The sequence below is a fragment of the Coloeus monedula genome, assembly GCF_965178545.1.
Source record: "Coloeus monedula genome assembly, chromosome: Z".
In the NCBI taxonomy this organism is placed as follows: domain Eukaryota; kingdom Metazoa; phylum Chordata; class Aves; order Passeriformes; family Corvidae; genus Coloeus; species Coloeus monedula.
The window spans coordinates 32,889,289-32,912,686 of record NC_138822.1 but is presented as its reverse complement, the minus strand read 5'-3'; the positions used below and the strand labels follow the sequence as shown (position 1 = coordinate 32,912,686).

General features: G+C 39.2%; 1 protein-coding gene across 4 annotated transcripts in view; it reads left to right on the top strand.

Annotated features, from left to right (window-relative positions):
- The window catches only part of MAP1B (microtubule associated protein 1B), a gene marked incomplete at its 5' end in the record, with an annotated part of 70,437 nt that overhangs the window by 32,723 nt on the left and 14,316 nt on the right, over positions 1-23,398 (top strand). For all 4 annotated transcript variants that reach the window (XM_082301177.1, XM_082301175.1, XM_082301176.1 and 1 more), the window contains 2 exons: positions 15,454-15,536; positions 19,137-19,277. In XM_082301177.1, coding sequence (XP_082157303.1) covers positions 15,454-15,536; positions 19,137-19,277 — 224 coding nt within the window. The remainder of the gene's footprint in view (positions 1-15,453; positions 15,537-19,136; positions 19,278-23,398) is intronic.

Here is a 23,398-nt window from a genome sequence, read left to right as displayed (position 1 = left end):
TATCATTATGAGGGTTTTATCGGTGAACATATTAAATATTATCAATATGTCTGGGTCTAATACTCATACCAGACAGTATCTTTGCTTAGACTTTGATTGGACTCTACCCCATGCTTCATTGTCATCTAAATTAAAAATAAAAGCACGGGCACTCACATTATTTGGAGAAAACAGGCCAAAGAAGACCTGTTGGAAATCCAGCAATCTTGCTGAGACCCTCAAAGTCTGAATTAAGAGATGCTAGAGGGGGTCAGAGACATAGTTTTGAAATCTAAATCTGATTTATTCCTACCCTGTTAGTGATTTCCTAAAGCACTGGAAAGCATGGGTCTGACCCACCAGATTTTTCCTGGAAGCGATGGGGCAGTAAATTCAGCTCAGCAAATCTGCTGATTGTCACAGAGGAGGGGTCCCAAAACTGGGATGTGACCTCCCAGTGGATTCGCGATGTGAACTATCCTGAGACAGTACCAAGGCCCTCTCTTGTCTGGGTGGTACCTGCTCCTGTCAAGGGTGATCTTAATATGTTTCTAAACTGCACAGGCCTTGCAGGTGAGTAAATAGGTCTTCTTCTGGTTCTCTCCTTCAACTGGTATTTACAAGCAGCTTTAGGATAAGTGCTGAATGTTTCCAGCACTGCAGTCCTAATGAGAGGATAAACATACATATATTTTCATTCTATCTTTCTTAGCTATATGCAGAGAATATATAAACCTCTTTATGGAAATATACAATCTCTTACCCCATGCCTACCAGCAGTCATGTTAAGTTTTAACCTTAGCTTTCATAAAAAATGAATGAAAATTTGCCCAATAACGTATTAAAAATTGAGTAGCAGCATATGGGATTTAGCCACACAGCTAGGCTTGTGGGGGGAAAGCCACTGCAATCAACGGCTCTTTTTATAATCACCAGGGATTTTTTTTTTTCCCCAGGTGCTTTAAAATCAGCTATTTCAGTGCCAGTTCTTTTACAAATGAGGAAGTTACAGGTTATCTGGGTTGGGTGAGCTTTTCTTCAGCCTAGGTAGGACTGCATAGTAATGAGGGGAGTGGGATATGGAGTGGGATACGGCACACTGTGAGCTAGAAGTTGAATGACAGTAATTTTACGTACTAGCTGGAAAAAAACCCAAAACCTGAATAAAAACCTGTGCACTGACTGTACTTTGAAGAAGAGGTCTCCAGAAATTACCCTTAGGTTGAGAAATGCAGGCGATACAGAATACTCAGAGAACACAGTGAAATCTCACCCTTTGAGCAAAGGCCATGTTTTCTTGCTCCCTGCCACCTCTGCAGATCTAGTGCATGCTCTTTACTGTAAGACAGATATGGCTTGAGGCACATTCATTCTGAATCTGTACAGTGCTTGACCGCTCTAATGCTACTTTTAGACTTGACTTCCTTCATTTACTGTGTACACATCTGTTCTTGGACAGCATACAATGCTGCACCATTATATCTGAATCAGGAAGATGTTCTTCTCTTGCTTTTTCTAGAGGTCTCCTTCAAAGTATGTTGAAATGGAACTCCTTTTGTGCGTGCCTATTACAACTTCTAAATATCCTCATGGAGTCTTGCCAAATGCTATAAAATTCCCACCTTAGACTCTGCAGAATTCTTGAGGGGAAACTCTGCAGGAATTTTTGGGACTTAGATAAATCAAAATGTAGACGTTGTTTATTGATAGATAATTTATACTTAAAATTTTTCTACAAAACTACCAGTTATTTACTGAATTTACCACATTCCCTCACTCTCAACTATGTGAGAGCTGAGGGTTTTTTCCATGTTATCTGGATTTTCTCCTTTAAGAGACTCCCAAGACATGTTCTTTTTTCTGGCTCTTGTGTTCCCCAATTTTTTTATCAGGGGAAACACAACATTAAGATAACTTCAACAGTATGATCCTTGGGGATACAGGTAAGAACCTTCAGACTTCAGAACTCCAGGAACACATTTCCAGGTGCAGTCTGTGCACAGAGGCAAAGGCAAAGCCTGAAGCTTGCTGAGGAGAGGGGCCAAAAACTGTTCTAACCACTCTGATTTAAATAGAACCTTTGTATCTCTAGTATTCACTCTATATTGCTCAAGAGCTACCGCTTAAACAAATTGTCAGTGTCATTATGAAATCCCTAGATGGGATACGGATATGAGACATCTTTTAAAACACATTAAATAAACTGTATTTTAATTGCAGTCCTCATTGCTGTATGCCTGTATCAGCACATCAGCTCTATTAAAAATGCTCTCGCTACACATTTATGGATTTCAGTTTTGACACTTAGAAATGTGTCATCTTGGCAATCCTTTGCTGTAGGCTACTTGGTATCAATTGCCAGGTGTAATTAGAAAGATGAAATTTATTTAAATATTGGCGGTCACCATTCTTTGTGCTTTTACCCTAAAGCATCCCAACAGGATCCAAGCCAGAGGAATTAATTTTAATACAGGACCTAGTATGAACAAGTTTCTTTTTAAAGTTTTCTAGGTTTCAGATAAAGAAACAGGAGTTGCCAGGGGTAATTTTTTTTCACAGCATGATGTGTCATCTTTATGATGAAACCAGCTTTAATTATTCAGTTGGTGCCTGCAAAGAGTTGCTTAGTGATTGTGTCCTTTCTGTTCAAATCTGCAGTAAAACTCCTTTGTGTGCTAGGTCACTAGCTGTTTTAAGTCAGCATGACCCTGCTGATTTAATGGGCATACACTAAGAAAACCTAGTTAAAAATATCTTTGTAAATTTAATACTTATCTTCTATAATACTTAGAGACAAGACAATGCTGACCTATCAAAGAAACTTCTCATGTGTTTTTCAGTATACTAGTTTCTCTTTTACAGATGTTTTTATTTTCACTGATGGCTCTCCTGAAGAGTACTTAAAATCAGCCCTGCAGCAATTTTACTTTTGGAAAGGACTAGATGAAGCTGATCATATAATCATTTGGTAACTCAGGAAGACAAGCCTATGTGAAGTTTGCCCTGGAAAGCATCACAATATATTAATTCCTAGCTAAACATCTTTGTATTTGAACTTTTTTCACAAAGCTCTATTGTTCACTTAAAAATATTAAAACATTAAAACAGAAACACATGTTCTTCTCAGTGGGAGAGAAAGTGTCAGGAGAATAGATCCATAGCAGCTTACAGATTAGTCTCTCAAGAAGAGCCTGCTCTGTGCCTGTGTTGTAGCAGGAGCTTTCTAGTTACAGGACACCAGGTGGTCACCTATAGTTGATCTGAGAAGCAAACACTGCCACAAATGCTATTAGTAGTGTGTAATGAGATTAACTCCCCATAGTATTTGCAATATCCTTGAGGTTTTTTCACTGAAGCGGGCCAGGGCTGATAGCACCCCTTAGACAATGAAAGAGTTTAATCTTTCATTGTTGTATGCAAATAACTCTCATCAGCATTAATAGGAGTTAAGCATGCACAAAAAAGGAAGAATAAAGCTTGGAAGTTTAAGCAATCATAGTATGCTAGAGGTTTCCAAGAGTTTCACAAAGGACCAGGCCAAAATTGTATGACTATTCCTACTGGGTGATGTTAGGTATTTTCAGAGATTTGTATTTTTGAGACATAAAGGGTGATTAGGGGTTCCAAAATAACAACGAAGATTTAGTAAAAGGTAAGAAATCTTAGTGGCAAGAGACAGAACCTAAGGCAGAGCTCATATTTAATTAAACGTTTTGCTTTCTGTGACAGGGCAAGATTTTGCTCTTTCATTTTAATGTAATTAGTTTTGATATGTGCTGAGCATTGTGGTGGGCTTTCTGGGAGTTTGGTGGATCTTTATCCAGTTAGAGAGGACACAGTTGTCCACAGTGGCTCTTGCATATACAGGAGTAAACTGTTGGACCAGGTATGAGTTCTGTTTCCTCCTGTAAATGCTGTGACTGCTTAAGCAAAAGGGATCCTCCTATTACAAGTCTGCAAGAGTAGTCCTCAGTTCAGAGGCTGCCTGAACTATTTCTGGGGGCACCTGCTTTTTACTAAGAAGAAGATTTAACAAGTTAAACACTTGAAGATTAAAATAGATGTTCCTCACTCATCCTTATGTACAGAAGTTGGTGTAGGGAGAGGATACAGGGCCAGTAAAGAAGTAAAATCATCCAAGCTAATGCTTGACTGGCCTCTGGAATCTGTCCACTTTGGCATTTAGAGGGCCAGTTTTTGCTGTCACACTTGCTGGTTCATTGATTTCTGGTTTCCAGGTCCTCTGACTTCTGTTGCTGGGTATTTTTTTCTTGTATGAGTGGGTATGAGCTATCACTATTTGTTGTTCATGCATTGCTTTTTGTTACGACAGTTTCAACCACTGATAGGGATAATTGCTTTGTGAAATTTCAGAGGTATTAAAAGGTAATACCTATTATTTAGGTATTAAAAGACATTCCCTGTGCAAGATAATGTTTGAATATGAGTTTGTATTTCCTGAAGATATGTGCTGGTTTTCCCCCCTCTCAGTGTTTTTTATAATCTAATTAGAGGATAGTACTGTCTTTTTCTGCCTTATAATATAGTTCAGTTAGTTGTACTTAAGCACATCATCCGAAAATTAAAGGCCAAAGACTGGAGGGACTACTTTATGGCTTGTTTTAATTCCAGAAATGAAACCCAAAAGAATGTTCCCTTGGTGCTGAAACAGGTGTGCCCTCTAATTTCTTCTCTGTAAAACCTAGACTTAATTAATAGTACTTGCCTGTATTGTACACAGAGGCAATCGATTTCATATTACATTTTCAATTTGTATAAAACCATCACAGTGGAGAACTGCACACATCCAGTAAAGAATCAGAGAAGGAAGATGTTTTGAGGCTTATAAGAGAGTCTCTCTTGTGCTCTCCCTGGGGGTGGAACAGTTGCTCTGCTCTTTCAGACCAGGAAAGTGGTTGCTGCTAGAAAGGGAAAGTGAATTTAATCCAGAAATTGATTAGCAACACTGTTTATATGTAAACCAGAATAAAAGCTTTGGGCAATTTTTGCTATGGAGCTGGGAATCAGGTGATTGCCAGGGGAAAATCTTATACCTGGTTCTCATTAAAGGCTTACAAACAGAGCATCTTGTTATATTTCATAGTGGTTGCAGAGGCTCAGGGATATTCCACAGGTGGTGAATTAGTTGAAAGTAATACTACATTCAACAGAATGCCAGTTTTCTAAAATGCACAAACGCATACCCAAGTATTAAAAAATACAACTTCTCCACTGTAATACAGTTACGATGATTGTGTGATTTGTTCAGGGAATAGCAATAAAGCTGTGATGTTACTTGAGAAAGAACTTCACAGCTCTTCAAAGAGCATCACTAGGTAAATTATGATTTAAGGAGCTATTTTGACAAACAGCAGAGGGGTTTTCTGGTACATAATGAACATTACAGTACAGGAGTCAAGGGTGGGTTATTAACTGTGGGGTTTTTTCCCCAAGAAAATTTACTGATTGCCAGACTGTAGGAAGATTTAACCATAAGTAATTTTAAAATACTGCAAAGTAAAGTGTCTAATCTGCAGTGCAAGGCTCCTGCAACAGCCTTAGTGCTTGCAAACAGATCTGTCATTCATTATTCATGCACTGCCAAGGTGAGAAAATCCTCTCTGATTTGAGCTAGGAGGAAGAACAAAAATTATACCTAAACTGAGAAATTTTAATAAATACATGGCAAAGAAAATGTGCTCTAGGGAAAGAATAGATTCCCTGTGTGTGAAGCCATTATAGGTTGTATTGACTTGTCAGATTTTCAAGGGGAATGGCAGGTGAACTTAAAACTTAATTGCATGTAAGGTAATGACACCAAGACCAAAAGTGTCCTCCACAGGATTTTAATTGGAGCTTTGGGTTTGGCTTCAGCTGCCATAGTGATGAAAACCCATTAGTAAGACGCCTGCAGCAATTTAGAAACATTAGCAGAAACCTTCTGAAGTGATCAAAATGCAGATACTTCTCCATAAGGAGAAATGAAAGACTAAAAATATATTCAGGTAGAGATGTCTGGGAAGAGGAAAGGCTAACTTCTGGAATTACTTTTTTCTGATATATATATGTCAGTATTTATGCCTTTGCTACATGTTTTAAATTTACATAATCTTTTCCCTGATGCTGCTGTGCTCCATTTTCCTTATGAAGGTGGGAGTTGCGGTGAGGTGCAGGGAAGCATCTGCAGAGTGTGCTGCAGAGAAAAGGAAAAAACTTCCCTTCCCTGGCAGTCAGGATGGTGTGGGCTGAACAGCACAGCCAGGCACTGCAGCACAGGGAGGTGAAGTGAAAGGATGTAAAAAAGAGGTTTTAGCATTGGCAACATTTGAAAGGAAATAAAATAAATTTAACTGAGGTTGTTGGGTATTCTTTTGACATACAAGAAGGCTTTTGGCTACTAGGTTAAATATCACTACGGAGAACCATAATTGCTGATGTTTCCTATCTTGTTTTCAACAGCAGGTCTTTGTAATCAAAAAGCCTTTTCCATTCCTCATTGACCTCAGTGACAATATTCCTGTGGAGTACACTTGGATTTGAGGTAGATGCTAAGCTAATTAATGGAGATTAGCACAATCATACTTTAAGATGTAATTAAATAAACCAGATAGTTTGGTTGGTTGGTTGGGCTTGTCTTTTTCCCATAAAGAGCAGCCCTTGGAAAAACTGCCAAGGATGTTTAGTGCACAAATCTGCTTAGCATCTTCAATAGCCCAGTAAACAGTTTTGTCTGTAATGTGAATATACCTGTCACTTGGAATAACAAAAGAACACTTAAGCTTCTAACCAGTCCTGTGAATTATGATTTGTTTGCTAAACAGTGAAGTATGAGATAGAGGTATTGAGAAAGAAGTAGCATTTTTCCCAAATAAGATTTTATTTGGCTATTTGACAGCTGGGAGAGATTCCTTTTCTGAATAACTGACCAAAGTTAAAATACCATATTCCAGGGACTATTTCAAATAAATTATCCTGGGAAGTGGTCTGCTCTCCTCAGGATTATTTTAGTTCCTGGGTCTGAGATGTTTTCCAGAGGTAAAAGAAGAAATTTTCCTTCTTTCTAGATGGAGAAGGCTGTGGAAGAGGTCTGATGTTGCGCAGCTCTCCTTCTCTCCCTGCAGTACTGTAATGCAGTAACTGCACTCCCAAATGCAGTTTCAGTTGAAGGCTTTCACTGACCTTCAGGGCTCATGAGTCAGCTCTGCATTACTGCAGTCTCCCATCGCGGTGTGTGCTGGCTTCCAGTTCCTATGCAGTACCAGGGCACTGTGCTGTGCTGCTGAAAATTAAATCTCCAGGTCTACGAATCAGTTCTGCAGTGCATCCAAGAGCAATCGTTGCCATTTTCTGTGTAATTAAGATTTAAGGATGGGAGAGAGATTAATGAGAGACAATGAAAAAGCCTAAAAATACAGGGCTGACTGTGGTATACTGCCGTTGATTTACTATCTTGCTTTTAAGAGCTTCTTGAGATTATTACTTCTGTTATCTTGAGATGTGTAACTCAAGAAAAATGCTTGCAGAGAATCTCACATTCACCTACCTTCCTGCCTCAATTTTGTGACATGCAGAATCTGTGAGAGGAAGAGATGAAATTGCTTGGCTTTATCCCAGATAATCCCATACAAATTTCTCCTAAATTTCACTGGATGTTGGTTTCTGTTTTCTGTTGCCATTTGAAGCTGGAGTTTCTAGGACTGCAGTGATAACATTGTTAGTGTCAAATAACACCCAGGAAAGTAGTTTATAGCAGAATTTCAGCTCTGGGAATAGCTAACAGGTTTCATTAAAAAAAAATCCATTATTCATAGCTTAGCTTTTTAAGTATTCAGTATTTTCTAAAACACAACATAGTGATGTACTTGCAGAACCAAAAGCTAGCTACAGCACTCTAGTTGGCTTCTAAAGGTTCATGTTTCTGTTTCTCTATGACCTTGGAAATTGTTTCTCTGTATGTATTTTATGAGATTAAAATTCTGTCACACTTATCAGATCTGTTCTAAAGATAAAATAAATTGTGAGAGGAGTCGTTTAGAGATCACAGTGTCTATAGAGTTTTAATATACAAAAGCAATATGTGGAAATACTCTACAACAAGATTAAAATATTCATTTCAGGAAGCCACTCTGAAACTGAATATATTGGAGGAAAATCTTAAATTTTAATTATCTGGAGCATTAATAAATGCAATATATTGCCTTGAAAACAATGGAAAATGCTATATAATTCATATAAAAAGGATTAAAGGGCAAGCCAATTGATGAATGCAGCAGTCCCCTAGCATCTCTGAAACTGCTTGTTTCAAGGTTGGAGGAGTGATTCATGAGGGAGATGGTGGCTTCAGGTAAATGAATTGTTGGTGAAATCCCATGTCAGACACTTGGGTTGGAAAGAGGTGTTGTCTTCTCAAGCTACACTGACTACAGCCGTGATGTTGGTTAAGGCAGTTCTCATGACTAGGAACGTTGCATAGCCCTCTAATAAACACCCATCACTCTTCCCTCTCTTTCTGCCCTGATAATAAACTGCTCCATTCTCTAAACACTCCTTGTTTTCCCCTTCCTATAATCACAGGAGATAACTTCTTGGAGTAGGATCATAAAGCTGCACTCTCTTTCTGGAAAGCATAATTCCAGCTATTCCTGTTCATATTTAAGTCCTGTGCTTGCCATCCTCTGGCTGAAATCACAGTGCTGCTAAACAGTGGTGTACAAGGCTTCTGGGGTTTAAGCTTTACCTGTCATGTGAATTGTAGGTGACACAGGTCAATGGAGGAACAGAAATGGCAGAATTCAGAGACAGCCATGCAAGGCTGTGGCAGCATACAAGAAAGCAAAGACTGTTGCCAGGGATCTGTTGTCTCTACAGCTGGCTAGGATATTGTGTAGTTTCCCCAAAAAGATGAAATCATATGTATTGGGAACAGTTGGTTGTCATAGGATGGATCAGGAATGTTTGATTTCCTAATCCAATAAGTACTCCAGCAATCAAAGTCATTCACTTCGCAAAGAGGCTGGTCTTTTTTCGTACTGGTAATGAATTTTAGTGCTCCACAGCAGTAACTTGCAGCTGAACTCGTTGAACAAATTGATGCTGTTGTGACCGACTATTGGGTATATTTTTTTCTTAAACAAAATCAAGCGTGAATCCATTTACTGGAAACATTGGATTCCACTACTGTTGCAAGTTCAGTATATAAACAGCAAGTGTATTTTTTTTTTTACTGTCATTTTATTGAGGTCTTCAGAAGTACTGGTTTTAAATTTCACTCCTGTCCAGACACTCAGTGAAATCAGTAATGAAAACTCTAGGCTACTTGGTTCAGTTTTTGTAGCACATACCCTTTTTTGGGAGATAAATCTATTTTAGCAGACATTAAAATTATAATACGTAAACTTTTCTTGTTATAGTACTTTAGTCTGATTTGCTTTGACTTTTCTTTTCAGGGTAGTCTTTGATTTTTAATGCTTTAGCAGTTCTTCATAGAGTCCTGAAATTGTAAAGTATTCAGAATTGTCAGAGAAATACCATTTTCTGAAGGTGAGAAACAAGAGTTGAAAGTACTAATTTTCCTGACAGTAACAGATGGGAGTGAAAGGCCGGCAGTTTGCTTCTACTTGATAAATGGCTGTATTTTGACAGCAAATTAGATGTCGCACAAAGTTGGCAAACATGCAAGAAATCAATATTTAGTGTGAAAAGATGATACAATTAGTCTGTTGATCAACAGGGTGTGAAAAGGGTGATGTAATGTCTTGAATTAACTTCAGGATATTTCAGGGGGAATGGTCGCCGATCAGTGAGGTCCCTGCAATCACTTGTAGTTCTTGCAGCAGCTCCTAGCACAGCTCAGTTCATAAGTCTTCAAGTATTAAAGTTTGAGGCAGAAAGTACGAATCCACCTATGAAAATTAGTGCAAACAGGTCAACTTGCATTCTCTCGCTTCTGTCTAAGAGTCCTGAGCAAGGATTGGTGAACTCGGTTCGTGTACAGTAACTGGAGGCTGAATCTTGCAGTCACTGTTCAGACTGCATAATCATCTTCTGTCTAACCTCCCACTTTCAGGGCTCTGTTATTATCTGGAGGTATAAACCAAAATGAGATCTGACAGATAAGGACTTAACCAAGAACAAAAATGAAATTGTATGCAACTGGCTTTATTTCATTAAATAAATGTGAGCTTAAACATGAAAAAATACAACACGCTGCAGGACATCGCCTCTCAGGACTTGTAGTTAATAAATTGTTGAAAGTCAAATGTGGATAGGAAAAATATTTAACTATCACCAGGCTGCAGCTGAACCAAATGAAACTCAAATATCAATTCTATTCATGCAGGGAGAGAGAGAAAATAAACAAGACATTTATTCTTTCTGGAGAGTCACAACACAGTTTAGTATTCCAGCTGATCAGATGCAAAAAAGATTAACCTAACTTCGTAGAGATAACACATAATTCTCTGTAAGAATCATATTAGATATGAATCCTAACTAACCATCAGGTCCAGAGCAAGCAGGTTTAAATGATGGCAAGGAAAACAGTCACACTTTGCAGTTAGTGTCATTCTCCCAAATCTTGGTCTCCATCAGAGGGCTCAGCAATGTTAGCTCATTGTTAGATTTGTTCACAGGTGTCACACTAGCTCAGCATCCTAACAGGATTTTCTTTTCACCTAGAAATGTGTAAAGTATTCTGATATTTGTACATAGATAGGAGTTATTGCTGGAAAAAAATTACCACACCTTCCTTGCAGACAGCCTAAATTTAAGACGCCATTGGGCTGAATTGAGCCCTGGAGGCAGTGAATCTATCATCTCTGGCATAAATGAAGTTATGCCTGTGTTATGCACTCCCCATTGTGTCAGCTAGTTACAAGACTGAATGATTCCGCTCCGCATTCCCTGGCATCACCTACAGGGCTTTCAGACCTTTCCTGGAATAAGCTTTCTGAAGTCCTGTTCTCGTAGTCCAGTGCCTGGATATTAGATAGCCATTTCTTCATCAGAAGATGCAAATCATTTTCTTCTTACTTGCAGTTATAGAACTCCAGATTTTTACAACATCAGAATTTGCTTCAGTGACTCTGTAAAATCACTGCCTTCCTCAGTGCTGTACACTTACCAGTTTCTCCAGCTTGCAGTTTAGTTCAGCAGGAAGCTTAGCATGCTCAACAAAGAAGGTAAAGAGGATGGAGTGCTCCATATCATTTATGCAAGATTTCTTCAGATAATTAATAATCTGCTGTAAAAGGGGATCTTGTTCCTTTCTCTGTGGCCTGGAAATGTTGTTGCAATGTAGTGCCTCCAGGCAGACAATGGGGATATTTGGGGCTGGTCATGATTACTGTATTATTTGACAATTTATACCCATTGATCTTTGTATTGAAAACAAGGAAAAATAGATTTATTCAGTTAGTACAAGACATAGCAACCATCAGATGACCAGTCATCCAGACTCTGAGCACTCTGCTGATAACATAGAACAACCACGAAGAACACAAAGTTAACACATCTGGTTTTGGAGGACAAATTTGGAGTCTACACTAGAAATAGCAGATGAAACAGTGAGAAGTTTGAAGTTACTTAAAATGTGTGAGTTATTAGATTACTGTTGGCTACACAGAAGGCTCTTTTTTTTCCAAAGGAATGTATTGCTTTAAATGTGTCATGTGCAAGCGGTATGATAACACTCCAATAACCTTCATCAGACGTGGTAAATCTGAAAAAGATTGTAGTTGAGATGATTCTTAAGCATCAGTTATTGCTTCCCAGCACAGTGGCTGGCAAGCTCCAATACTGTCTTTCAAGAGTCTCAGCATCCTTAGAACTCGAGGGATGGATGTTTTATGGTTCATTTTAGAGGATTTCTCCCTGAATGTCCAGAAATTCCTCCACAAGACAAGGGGCAGCTGGAGGGACCTGGGCATTGGCGCTACTTGTAAGTGCAGAGCACTGAACGTTTCTAGCTGCAGAGAGGTCATCGCATATTCATGGCTTGTGGGAAGTTTCATTAGCCAGCCTTGCAAGCTGTGCCATCTGTTAACACCACCCAGCACGGTGGCTGACGTAACACAGGAGTCATGTCTTCTGGTGGTGAAACGATACTTTGAAGTTCTTTACAATGAAAAACAAGAGATGTTTAAAGTTGCCAGAGAAATGTGTTTGAATGCCAGATCAGGTGTCAAACAGTTACCACCTTCAGGGAGAAGGAATACTTTCAGGGAGAGTACTCCTTTCACCCTTTCTGCCAAGAATCACCACAGGATTTGCCTGCTTCCTCTGTGTTTACTTTGTGTGGAAATGGCATTGATAGGGAACAAGTGAATGTTGATGTCTACCTGGGGTGGCAGGAGAAGCTGGTGGGAACCCCTGTGTTGAGTAGCCTGTTACAGCATGCACACCCATGGGCTGGGTCACACAGGCATGCCCAAGAAAAACTGTGTGTCAGGAGTGATGCTTGGTTAAACAAAACTTGAATGAGGACTGATTTCTTTCCCTTGCCATTCATTTGCACTTTGTGTTTGCATGAATTTAACATAGTCACTGTTAAAAGTGGCCCTCATGATTGTGCTGCTTGATTGGCCTGAAAAAATTGACTGTGTAAGATAAGAAATCTGTTCAGTCACTTTTCTAGGAGATGTGACTAACACTATCCCCATCTCAATAATCACACAATAGATGCCATTGATATTTGGATGAGCTGGGGGACATTAGGATCCTATGGCCATAGAAATTGGGTTGATGAATGCAAAAGCCACTCTTTAAGCAATTTTTACATGCTTATTACTCCTCTCTGTTCTTGTTCTGAATCAAACAGCTGCCAGGACTCTTTGCTCATATCAGTTTTTCATTTGAAGCTTTAATTAATAAAATCAAAATATGAGCAGATATTTAGATTTCTTCCAAACAAAAATAGTATTTATATATGGAAGTCTTTAGAAGCGGCTTTGTTTCTGCTTTCCAGAAACTATAAACAGGTAAAATCTATCCACCCAACCACTCCTGTGCAACATGGAAGTTTCTTCCTTTCTTCCTCTGTCAAATCACAAAAATGATCTGTCGCATGTGTAGAGAGAGGCTGCAAAAATCCAGTAGAGTTGAAGCAACCCCAGATCTACACAAGTCTCAGATTCTCCCACTCCATCTGTAATTTAGTAAGTCGCAGTCTCTTGCCAGTTTATGAAGTGCTGTTGCTGCTTTCTGTTCCCACACTGTGATAGTTAATTTGTCTGATAAAACTGTTCCTATATGAGACTTTCCAGCTGAGGATATCAACCTGGGCAGCAAGCCTGTGTTGCTCCTACAAAGTTGCAAATAGTTTTTCAAAGTCTCTTTTATTATGCAATCGGTGACATGGGACCATGTTGTTGACATCAGCAAGTAGCTGCAAACTTCCCAGGTGTTCCATGGCATGGGAGCCCTTGTAGTGACTCACACCCTGCCAGTGCTGGGTCCCCACCCTGTATGATAATCAGTAACATGTTTATGCCAAGGAGTTGAAGGGGGAGACAGTCACACATGCATCTCTGAGTGGGCACCATGTACATGGTGCAGACAACACCTGCCTGCCTCTGGAAATCAGTCTCAGGGCCCATGAACCCACACAGCTGCTACAGCAGGGAGTCTGCTAGGATGTAAGTAACCACCATTAGTGTTGGTCACCAGGAGCTGTGACTCCTCGGGTCAGATCCTTCCCAGCTACACAGACACATGACTTGGAGCAGCTTCAGTTAAGTCCTAAGTATGTGCTTTGAGCCTAGTGAAAGCTATGCATCTTTGTGTAACTTTGCATGTGGCTAATTGCATTTCTTTTCTACCTGTGTTTAATGTGTTCGTGTCTAATGATATATGAGGCTTAGTCTGGCCTGAAGCAAAGTATGTGCTCAGTGTCACCAACTATTAAGCAAGAAATTTCAGTGTCTGCTAAAGGGTGATGATATCTTTCACTTCCTTCATGATTAGATTCAATAAACTCTGCCTAATCTCTTAATTTAAGTGAAATCTGGCAAACAACTAAAATATCAGAGCACGGATCATCTTCTGAAGGAGTCTGCAGTAACAGAGCTATCTGGATGTTTTACTGACTGGAGCTTTATATGTACATTTCTGATAGGCAAGGAAGCAAAACTATAAAAATAAATTTAATTGCAAAGGGTAATACCAGAAATGGATGTTGCAGAGGGAGAGAGACCTGCCCTCTTCCCCTTTTGTAATATATAATCTGTCTCCTCCTTTCAAGGAAGTATAGCAGAAAAAATACATGTCAAGAAAACTAAGTTTCTTCCAACTAAATAGATATTATTCCTAAGTTTCTAGGCACTGTCATGCACAAGAGAATAGACTACAACTCTATCTCACATTTTACTTGAGAGCACTATTTTTATTTTCTTTCTCCATCACTTTCTATCATTTGATTGCAAGCTCACATGCTTATAAATGTAGAGATTCCCCAGAGCAACAGCAACAGACACAGCAGAGTGGGAGCTCAAGGCAAGGAGGAGGAAGAAGGCAGGAGTGGTGCAGGCAGGTCAGCGAGGGGCAGGTAGGGCAGCACCGAGCCTGCCCCAGTCAGGGACGCTGTGGGAATGGCTGGCTGCCCTTCCTCTCACACAATGCTCTCAGGCATGTGGAGCTCTTTTCAGCCTGACCATCCTCAGCCTTGTTAATTTATGTCTCTTTACAGGGGAGTTTTTCTAAGTTGGCAGATAGGTCTGTGTCCCGTACTCCCTTTTAAGCCTAATTAATTATTTTAGTTGATTAATATTGTGCCAAGCAGTTTGCTCAGAAGGGAGAGCTCTTCTGGTTTTTTAGACTAATTATCAGTCTGGGTTTCTGAATGACAATCCAATGCTAATTAATCTCACTGCAGTTCTCACAGAAAGAGACCCTGATAAGAACTTGCCAATTAACATAAGGGGAAAATAAATCAACAGTCCTGTTTTGTTTTTCTGGCATCCACTCCCAGTGAGATGAATATCACTATTAAATACCGAGACAAACTTAAGTATGAAAGCCAGTACACTGCAAGGCTGCTCCAAACTTGCCCAGAATTTACGAATTCAGGGTCTAGATGTTATTTGTACACTCTGTCACTCTTGTTGCTTGACATTGCTTGCTCCAGCTTTTGTAAGCAGGAGGAAGATGAAGCAGGGCAGCATGGCAAGTGTCTAACAATCCCCATAGGGAACTTTTTGCAGGGTCCCAATGTTAGTCCATACCAGTGGAAGGCAGAAGGGAGCATTTTGGCAGTGTGGGTTCTAGTTTTCACTTGGTTTGTCAGGGTCAGATGCTCAGCTGATGATGGTTACTCCCTTACCTGCACCAGCTCTGTGAGAACAAGGTAAGTTACAGATACTCCTCCAGCCAGGGCAACGAGAGTGCTGTGACACAATGAAACATACAGCAAACTCATGGAAAATCCTGGTTTATAACGGTTGAATTTAATTTTTCTTTTTTTCCTCTCTGCACTTGCAGGTCAGAAGATTCTTCACCACAGAAGTGATGTCTTAGAAACTGTAGTCCTCATCAATCCCTCAGATGAAGCAGTTAGTACCGAGGTAAGTCAGAAATACTTTGTTTGACATATCATAAAAGCTCCATTAAGTGGACATGTTGAGAGCATTGAAGCAGATGTGGTGGAGGTGATTATGGAGCACACTCACTGCCTGTCAGCTTAGAGACTGACAAACTCAAATACTATTTTTCAAAGTCTTAGCAGACTCTGAGAGCAGATCCTGTCAGTGAAAGGGTATATTTGGAATAAATACCATGAAAAATGCCACCCATCCCTTGATCTTTTCCCTGGTTTCCCAGACTCATGACATATTGTCAGAGGCATAGGACAGAAACACACCTCTGATCCCAGAATTCCTTTTCTCATAATGCATCAAATTATCTTCTTCATGGAGTGGAGGCAGCTGTGGTGAACCTGCCTCTGCTATTCTTCTGCTTTGCTATTGTTTGGTAGCCTATTTTATGTATGAAGAAAGTGCCTGAAGATGCCCAGGGACAAATTTGGGTCTCTGAGAAGAATTACCAACTATGTGGTGGTGACTCTAGGTTGTTCAAAAAGCATGTGACATGATTAGCGAACCCTGGAGAGTGCCCACAAGAGGACTGCCAATTCCTTATGAACTCAGTAGGGTCAAAGAACTGATTGTATAGCTCAAAGACAAAATTGATCTATTTAGCTAGTGAGACTGAAGGTTGAAATAATAGGGATAATTGCATTGCTGGTCTGTGCTGGGAAGCACTGCCACAGTCTCATTCTATTGGGAGATGAAGTGATTCTGCTGGTGGTAACTGGTGAAAAAACTATTTTGCTGTCAACTGCTGAATGATGTTGAACACAAACAGAAGAAAGGACTCCAAAACAAATGAAATTTCTGAAGCTGTAGAAGTTGAAAAGTCACCTTAGTTAATGGCGATTTATTTACTAAAATACAATGCATGGAGATCTCTTACAAGCCATTAGAGGTGCTTGGTAAGGACAAGGGGGTCACCAGGATAGCAGCTCTCTATGCTTTCATTCAGAGTAAAAAGCTATCAAGTGTGTGCGTGTGTGGAGGGGTAGAAGGGACAAAAAACTGCCAAAAGAAGGGAAATGCTATTTCTGTTATTGTTGCTTGTCATTCCTTTGATGGATGACTACATGGAAGAACATGATCTGACCCCCATTAATGATTTCTGAACCCTGGGCTTACTCCTTTGGCTCTGGAAGATGTTTGGCTATGTTACTGTAAATTTTATCTCACTAGACTGTGGGAGGCGATTTTTACTTTGCTTTCATCCTGCCAAACTGGTCACAGTCAGATGTTACAAGATGAGATTTAACTTGGCTGGCGAAGCAAGGCTCTGAATAGACAGAATTCAGAAAGAGACGATCAGAAAGAGGTGGCAGAATTAAATCAGAGGTTGGAGTAGACATTATCTGTTCACTATGGCAAATATAAAACTTAATTTCATATATCAGAGATTTCCAGGGTCTGGAAATCTGGGGGAGACAGAGATATACCATGAAGTTCTCACTTCACCAGAAGAGGAACTGGAATCTATTCACTCGAGAAAAAGCAAATCACACAAAGAAACAAAACACAAACCAAAGTAAAACAACAGCATAAAAAGAAAACCAAAACAAAACAAAAAAAGACCCAGAAAGAAATAAAATATACCTGCTAATCTGGCTGCTAATAGCCTTACCTGCTGGTAGCCCAAGCATGGTTGTGCCCGGAGCTCCTGTCATGTTCTGTCAAATGCCAAATACCTCCCCTAAGAAAGAGGCCCAAAGGGAGAGAGATCGTTGTTTCCTGAAGAAAACCCCGATGAACGTTTACTTCTTTTTTAGGAAGTCCCCACTCTGTTGCTTTAATATTCCTGTGACTGTACTGTGAGTCTGGGAAACCACTGACCTGCTGATGTGCCCGTCTCTGTTCATACTCCATCTTAACCTCTGTTTTGTCTGAGGCTGCATCTTGCTGCGCACTTACTTGAACCAGTTTTGAACTTCAACCAACAGTTAAACTGAATGGAATTACCAGATTGCAGTATTTCTTCTGAAACTGAGTGGTCTTGAAATCAGGAGACAAATTCCTGGTAGTCCTTCAAAAAACCTTATTTGTACCCAGACACAGAATTTATGTGTCTCTCAAGGTCTTCCATGTGAACACATCATGCTCTGCAATCTGAAAATACTTATTTACTTTTTTTCTTGGCATAGTTTGCTAGCTCTGCAGAACATACTTTATTGTCAATTATTAAAGTAGGTTGAAGGGGAATTATATGACAGTCACATTATCAGTGGTTCACAAGTCAGGAAGTAGTTTTACTGTTGGAAAATGTATTGAGGTTACACAAAAGTTATCAGACTGGTGTGCACTGCTCATCATTTTGTTGGCAGCAACAATAGAAAACTTAGAAGAGGAAGGCAGCTCTGATACAGTTTTAATAGAGTGAAAACAGAAGATTAGAGCAATGCACATCAGAAAAATGTTTGCACTTATCTATATTTTTGTCTGAAATAGAAATAGATACACTCAATGCATACATGATACTTCTGAATTTATAATTATTTAGTGCAATTAGTGGCAGACAAGCATTAGTCCTACATTTAGTTAAAGAAACTTTCTGGTGCCCAGCATCAGGGTCACTTATTTAATAAAATAACAGTGAAGACATGATAGAGTTGGGACCTTCTTTTAGATACATACACTGCAGTGTCTGTTTTCTAGTTGTACTGAAAACATGAGTTGTTCAGCAGAGATTCAGGTTAAGCCTTCCTGGCTCAGCCTCCCGGCATTCTCAAGAGTTATTTAGAACAACTGATTGCTTAACAATCAATATAAACCTTGGGAAGAATATCTTGCTAGGGGAGCTGAGTTGATTGTGTCATCTCCATGGAGATGGAGCTTGGATGCAATATCATGTGGAGCTGTCCCAGATGGATTCTGCTTATTTGCTCATTTAGTTTAATATGTCAATAGCCTTATTCTGGAATCACTATTCTGGTTTGATTTAATTCTTCCTTAATAGAGTAATTAGTGGACTTGAAATTCATAGCTTACCATAGGCTGAATTGGTTTTTCAGTGTTCAGTAAGACTTTCAAAGTATTTACAAAGCATTTACTTAACAGTACAGAATCTTACAGAGGTTTTGTTTAGTTTTGTTCCTAAATTTAGAATATATGGCTTTCTCTTAGCATGCACATAAGTCTCCCCCTTGGGAGTGGTAAACAAGAATAATTAGTAGCTGTAGTGAGGGTCAGATAAAGTAACAAGCATCTGCTCTTAAATAGTTTACCAAGGTTGTCCTGATAAAATTCTGTAAAAGTAAACCAAGAGCTACATTATGAATAAGTTTGTTGTTAAAAAAATTATTTCTTCATTCAAGTTGTGTTCTGTTCTGCTCCTTGCTGTTTTTTCCATGTCATTAATTTGATTTATTATTCAGACCTTCTTTCTGATTGCATCTTGCCCTTCCTTTTTTCACATTTTCCCCTTTCTCATTGTCTTTTGTAAACAGCACTATAACTCCATAATGTTTTGAGAGTCCTGTTCCAGACACTGGTTTTAAATTAGGAGAGATAAACTGTGTGTTCTCAGTGGAATATTGAAACACGTGGTTGCTCCCATTATTGATGCATTTCTCTTCTTCACTTTAGGTGCGCTTAATGATCACAGATGCTGCAAGGCACAAGCTCCTTGTTCTAACTGGCCAGTGCTTTGAAAACACAGGAGAACTCATTCTTCAGTCAGGATCCTTCTCCTTCCAGAACTTCATTGAGATCTTCACAGATCAAGAGGTATGTTTAGAAAGTCTCCCATGAATTGTAATGTGCTGGCAGAGATTTCTAGAAGACCCAAAATGGGTCTCTGTCCTGTTAGAGTTAGCATAAGCAACCTGATGCTGCTGCTCTTTATTCTTCATTAATAGGCTTTTTTGCAAAATATTTGTTTATTTTACTTTAGTTTTCATGTAAATTGCCTAACAAAATAATTAAATATTAATTTGGGAAATTAAATTACAACTTTCAGAAAGAGAAAATCAAGGAACCCTCAACAATGGAAGGAGATAGTGCTGTATTTAAAATACACAGGTTGTTTATCTAAGGTGCACATACAAAGCAGTCAAATTGTACTTGACCTGAGGTTCTTGCATGTGGCTAACTAGTAAGTGGCATTAATAAGACAGAGAGTGGCCATCAGAAGAGCTGTATTTTTTGCACCATCTATGAGCTTTTTTATAGTAGCGTTTAAAATATGGCCAGTGAATCTGTAAAACATGTGATTTTTATATACCAAAAAGATAAGCATGAAGTATACCAGTATTTAATGCCATTTGTTTCATAACTTGTTACTTTGCTCTCTTCTTTAATGTACTGTGTCTGAAAGCTCCCATAGGGCAGGAATCCATAGTAAACAAGCTGTCATACTTAATCTGGCTGCCATGTAAAGTATATGTTTAAATAAACTGTATGGCTGCATCCATAGGAATTTAGTTTCCAGTATTAATTAGGAGCATGTCAGTAGACTGAGATTTGAAAGTTCAGCACTGAAACAGTGTAGTTTGTGTGAGCTCTAGAGTGACCTTATTGTATCCATGTGATCTATTCTCAAAGCCTCTTTTTTCAGCAAATGGTTGGGGAAAGAGCTGGATTCCTGCTCTCTGAGACATGCCTGACACCTAAAATTCCCTGGCATTTCTCAGAATTACTTTTCTATGAAATTACAAACCCAAGTTCCTTATGTCTCTGTCTAATTAATGACACATAATTACTTTATGACTACATGCAGAACTAGGAGTTAATGCTACCATTACCATTAGGAAACAAAACTGTTGCTTGGAAAGTGGAAGGATGGAGGTTGGCCATGAGTTGCAGATGCTGTGGGATTACTGCAGTAGTGGGTGTGCAGGGCACACTCGCATGGGCTATGAGTAAGGCTCATTTGGCTCATTTCTGTGGCTGGCAGCGTGCTCACCAGCCAGCTGGCATGGCTCTCAGCAAGTGTTGGCTTCCAGCCTATTGTTTCTGAAGCCTCGGGGTCTCAGTGTGTCTGCAAGCTTTCATGAAACTGAAGAAAGATCATGTTGCCATACTGCAGTTCATGTGTGCAACATTTTTTTTAAATTGAAACAAAAAATTAGAAAGAAAGGTCTAGAAAAAGTGGTTACTAGTTTTCTATGTGGTGATGAGATGGAAGAATTACTGTGCTGTACTGATCCTAGTGGACTTGGCAGTGCCAGATTTACAGTTGGACTCAATGATCTTAAGGGTCTTTTGCAACCCAAACAATTCTATGATTCTATAACCATGTACAGTGGAGTAAGTGTTTCTGACCTCTGCCGATTTTTACGTCACTGGGCTGAACCTGAACTAAGGTCAAGGAATGTGCTTGCAAATAAGTATCATTTTGGGAGATACTTGTATAAAGTCTAATTCAGAAATCCATCCCTAGCATGCAGAACTCCCTTCAGGCAATGCCTAAAAGCAGAATTTTCAATATCTCCTGTGTGGGAAGGTGTAAAGTGTCTCATTCCCCTGCTTCTGTAACAACAGCTAGAACAGGAAGACCTTTCTTTGTACCTTTGTGGTTCACGGTAAGAAGTAATACTGTGTTTTCTCTGAGAAGCCAACTTACTGTTTGTCTTCACTAGCTGTGACACCTTTAAAACATAAGGATTCTTCAACAGATGTCTCTCAAATGTTTGAAAATACATTCAGGTTTACAGGTATATTTCTTTGCTCACAGAATGGTTTTGAATTTGGAGAAGAGAAAGAATGGCTACCTCACTATGTTACTGTCTATCCCTAATGACACCATTTGAAATTCAAATCCATTGATACTTCTTCTGAGGCATGACTGAACTTGTTATTCCCAACAGTTATGATCTATGCCTCAAATAAACTTTCTTGAATTTTTAATTAGCCTGGGCTTCCAGTGGCTTAACACTGTCTGCATTATGCATGCGAACTTTTAGGAGCAAAAAAGTCAGAATTTAGAAGTATGAAGCAGAAATCGAAATATGGTATAATATAAACTGGAGAGGACTCACCCCAAACCTTGACATGGTATATCCATTAGCCCAGTATGTTATCATATGATTTTTTTAAATCTAGACAGAAAATTGGCCCTTTGTGAGAAGCAGTGTGTACTCAAGTTTTATTCCCTTATGTGTACAACAGACTTGGATTTATTTATTCAGAGGAAGTGATCTTTTATTATATTTGGCTCTCCCTATTAATGTGTTTTCAACCCTGATCAGAGACATATCATAAGGAGTACTGTTGAGATTGTAAATCCATTTCAAAGCTGTCATCTGTGCTGCCTCTCTTAATTCTGCAATAAAAACCAACAACGGTTTCCCTATTGTCCTTATCTTTCAGCCTTTTCAGCCTCTTCTCCATTTATTCTTTCTGCTTTGTTTTTTCATTTGCTGTCATTCAGACAGGGCCATGTCTGACATATTTATGAGATTTATTTATACTCCTGTCAGATGGTTTGGATACTCAGTAATGATGATACAGGAAGGTAGAAGATATTTATTTTGGGCTTTATTTATCTATTGGATGGACTTTTTTTATAACAGCCAGTGCATCTTTGTTGAGTTCTATGTTTGGTAAACGCTAAAAATAAGTTATGTAACACAAAGAAAAAAGTGAGACCTACACACAGAGAGGCCCAAAGAGATCTAACACAATCAAACATCATTAATCTTTTATATATTCATTTCCTCTGTAGATACAGCTTGTGGTCCAAGAATTTCCAATTGTTCAGCTGTAGTGTTACCTATATCATCCTTACAAAAACTGTTCTTAAAGCTTGAACTGACAACTGAGTCTCTGCAAAGAAGGTTGTGGTATTTTGTATGATGATGTGCTGGCATGTTTTCTGCTGACATTTTATATCTGAATACTTCTTTATAGAAGTTTGGCGGTCTCTTTGTTAAGGGCAAATAGAACAGAAATGAGCTACATTTAACTGAATTGTCAGTTAAAAAATCAAATGAAAGTATCTGTGGAAATGAGATAAGGTAAAATATGTCTTACTTTCTCATGTTTGTCTACTTATCTGGGACCATCAACTACAGGATTTTTTTAGTTTAGAGTGGAATAGAAAACAAGTCTTCATACTGTGGCATGGAAATTCGTATTTTCTGTGCCTTTATTGCAGCAGTTGTTTCTGGCAGGTTAACTAATAATGTCAAAATTAATGGAATTACTCTAGATTTCAAATTTTGTGGTCCATGAGTTTTAAATCAAACTAGTGACAAGAGCATTCTTAATTTTTTTTTTCCTTGATCTTTCTCTGGCTCTGGACCTTGTAATCTCAGAAATACAAAACTTAGAATCATAGATTCATAGAATTGTTAAGGTTGGAAAAGGTAAATTCACAGAATTGTTTGGGTTGGAAAAGATCTCAAAGATCATCAAGTCCAGCTCTTACCCAATGCTGCCAAATTCAACACTAAACTATACCCCCAAGCACCACCACATCTACACATCTTAAATACCTGCAGGGATGGTGACTCATAACTTCCCTGGGCAGTGTTTGGCAACTCATTTGGGGAAGAAATTTTCCCTCATACCCAATCTAAACTTCCTCTGGTGCAATTTGAGACCATTTCCTGTCATCCTGTCATTTGTTACTTGGGAGAAGAGCCCAACACCCATCTGGCTGCACCCTCCTTTCAGGCAGCTGCAGAGAGCAATAAGATCCCCCCAAGCCTCCTTTTCTCCAGGATAAACAAAATCAGCTCCCTCAGCTGTTCTGTGTCAGGCTTGTGCTCCAGACCCTTCACCAGCTCTATCGGCTTTGTCTCGACATGCTCAAGCACCTCAGTATCTCCCTTGGAGAGAGGGGCCCAAAAACTTAAAACTGTTTCTATTTCTGAAGTACTAACTCATTTCTTAATCACAGATTC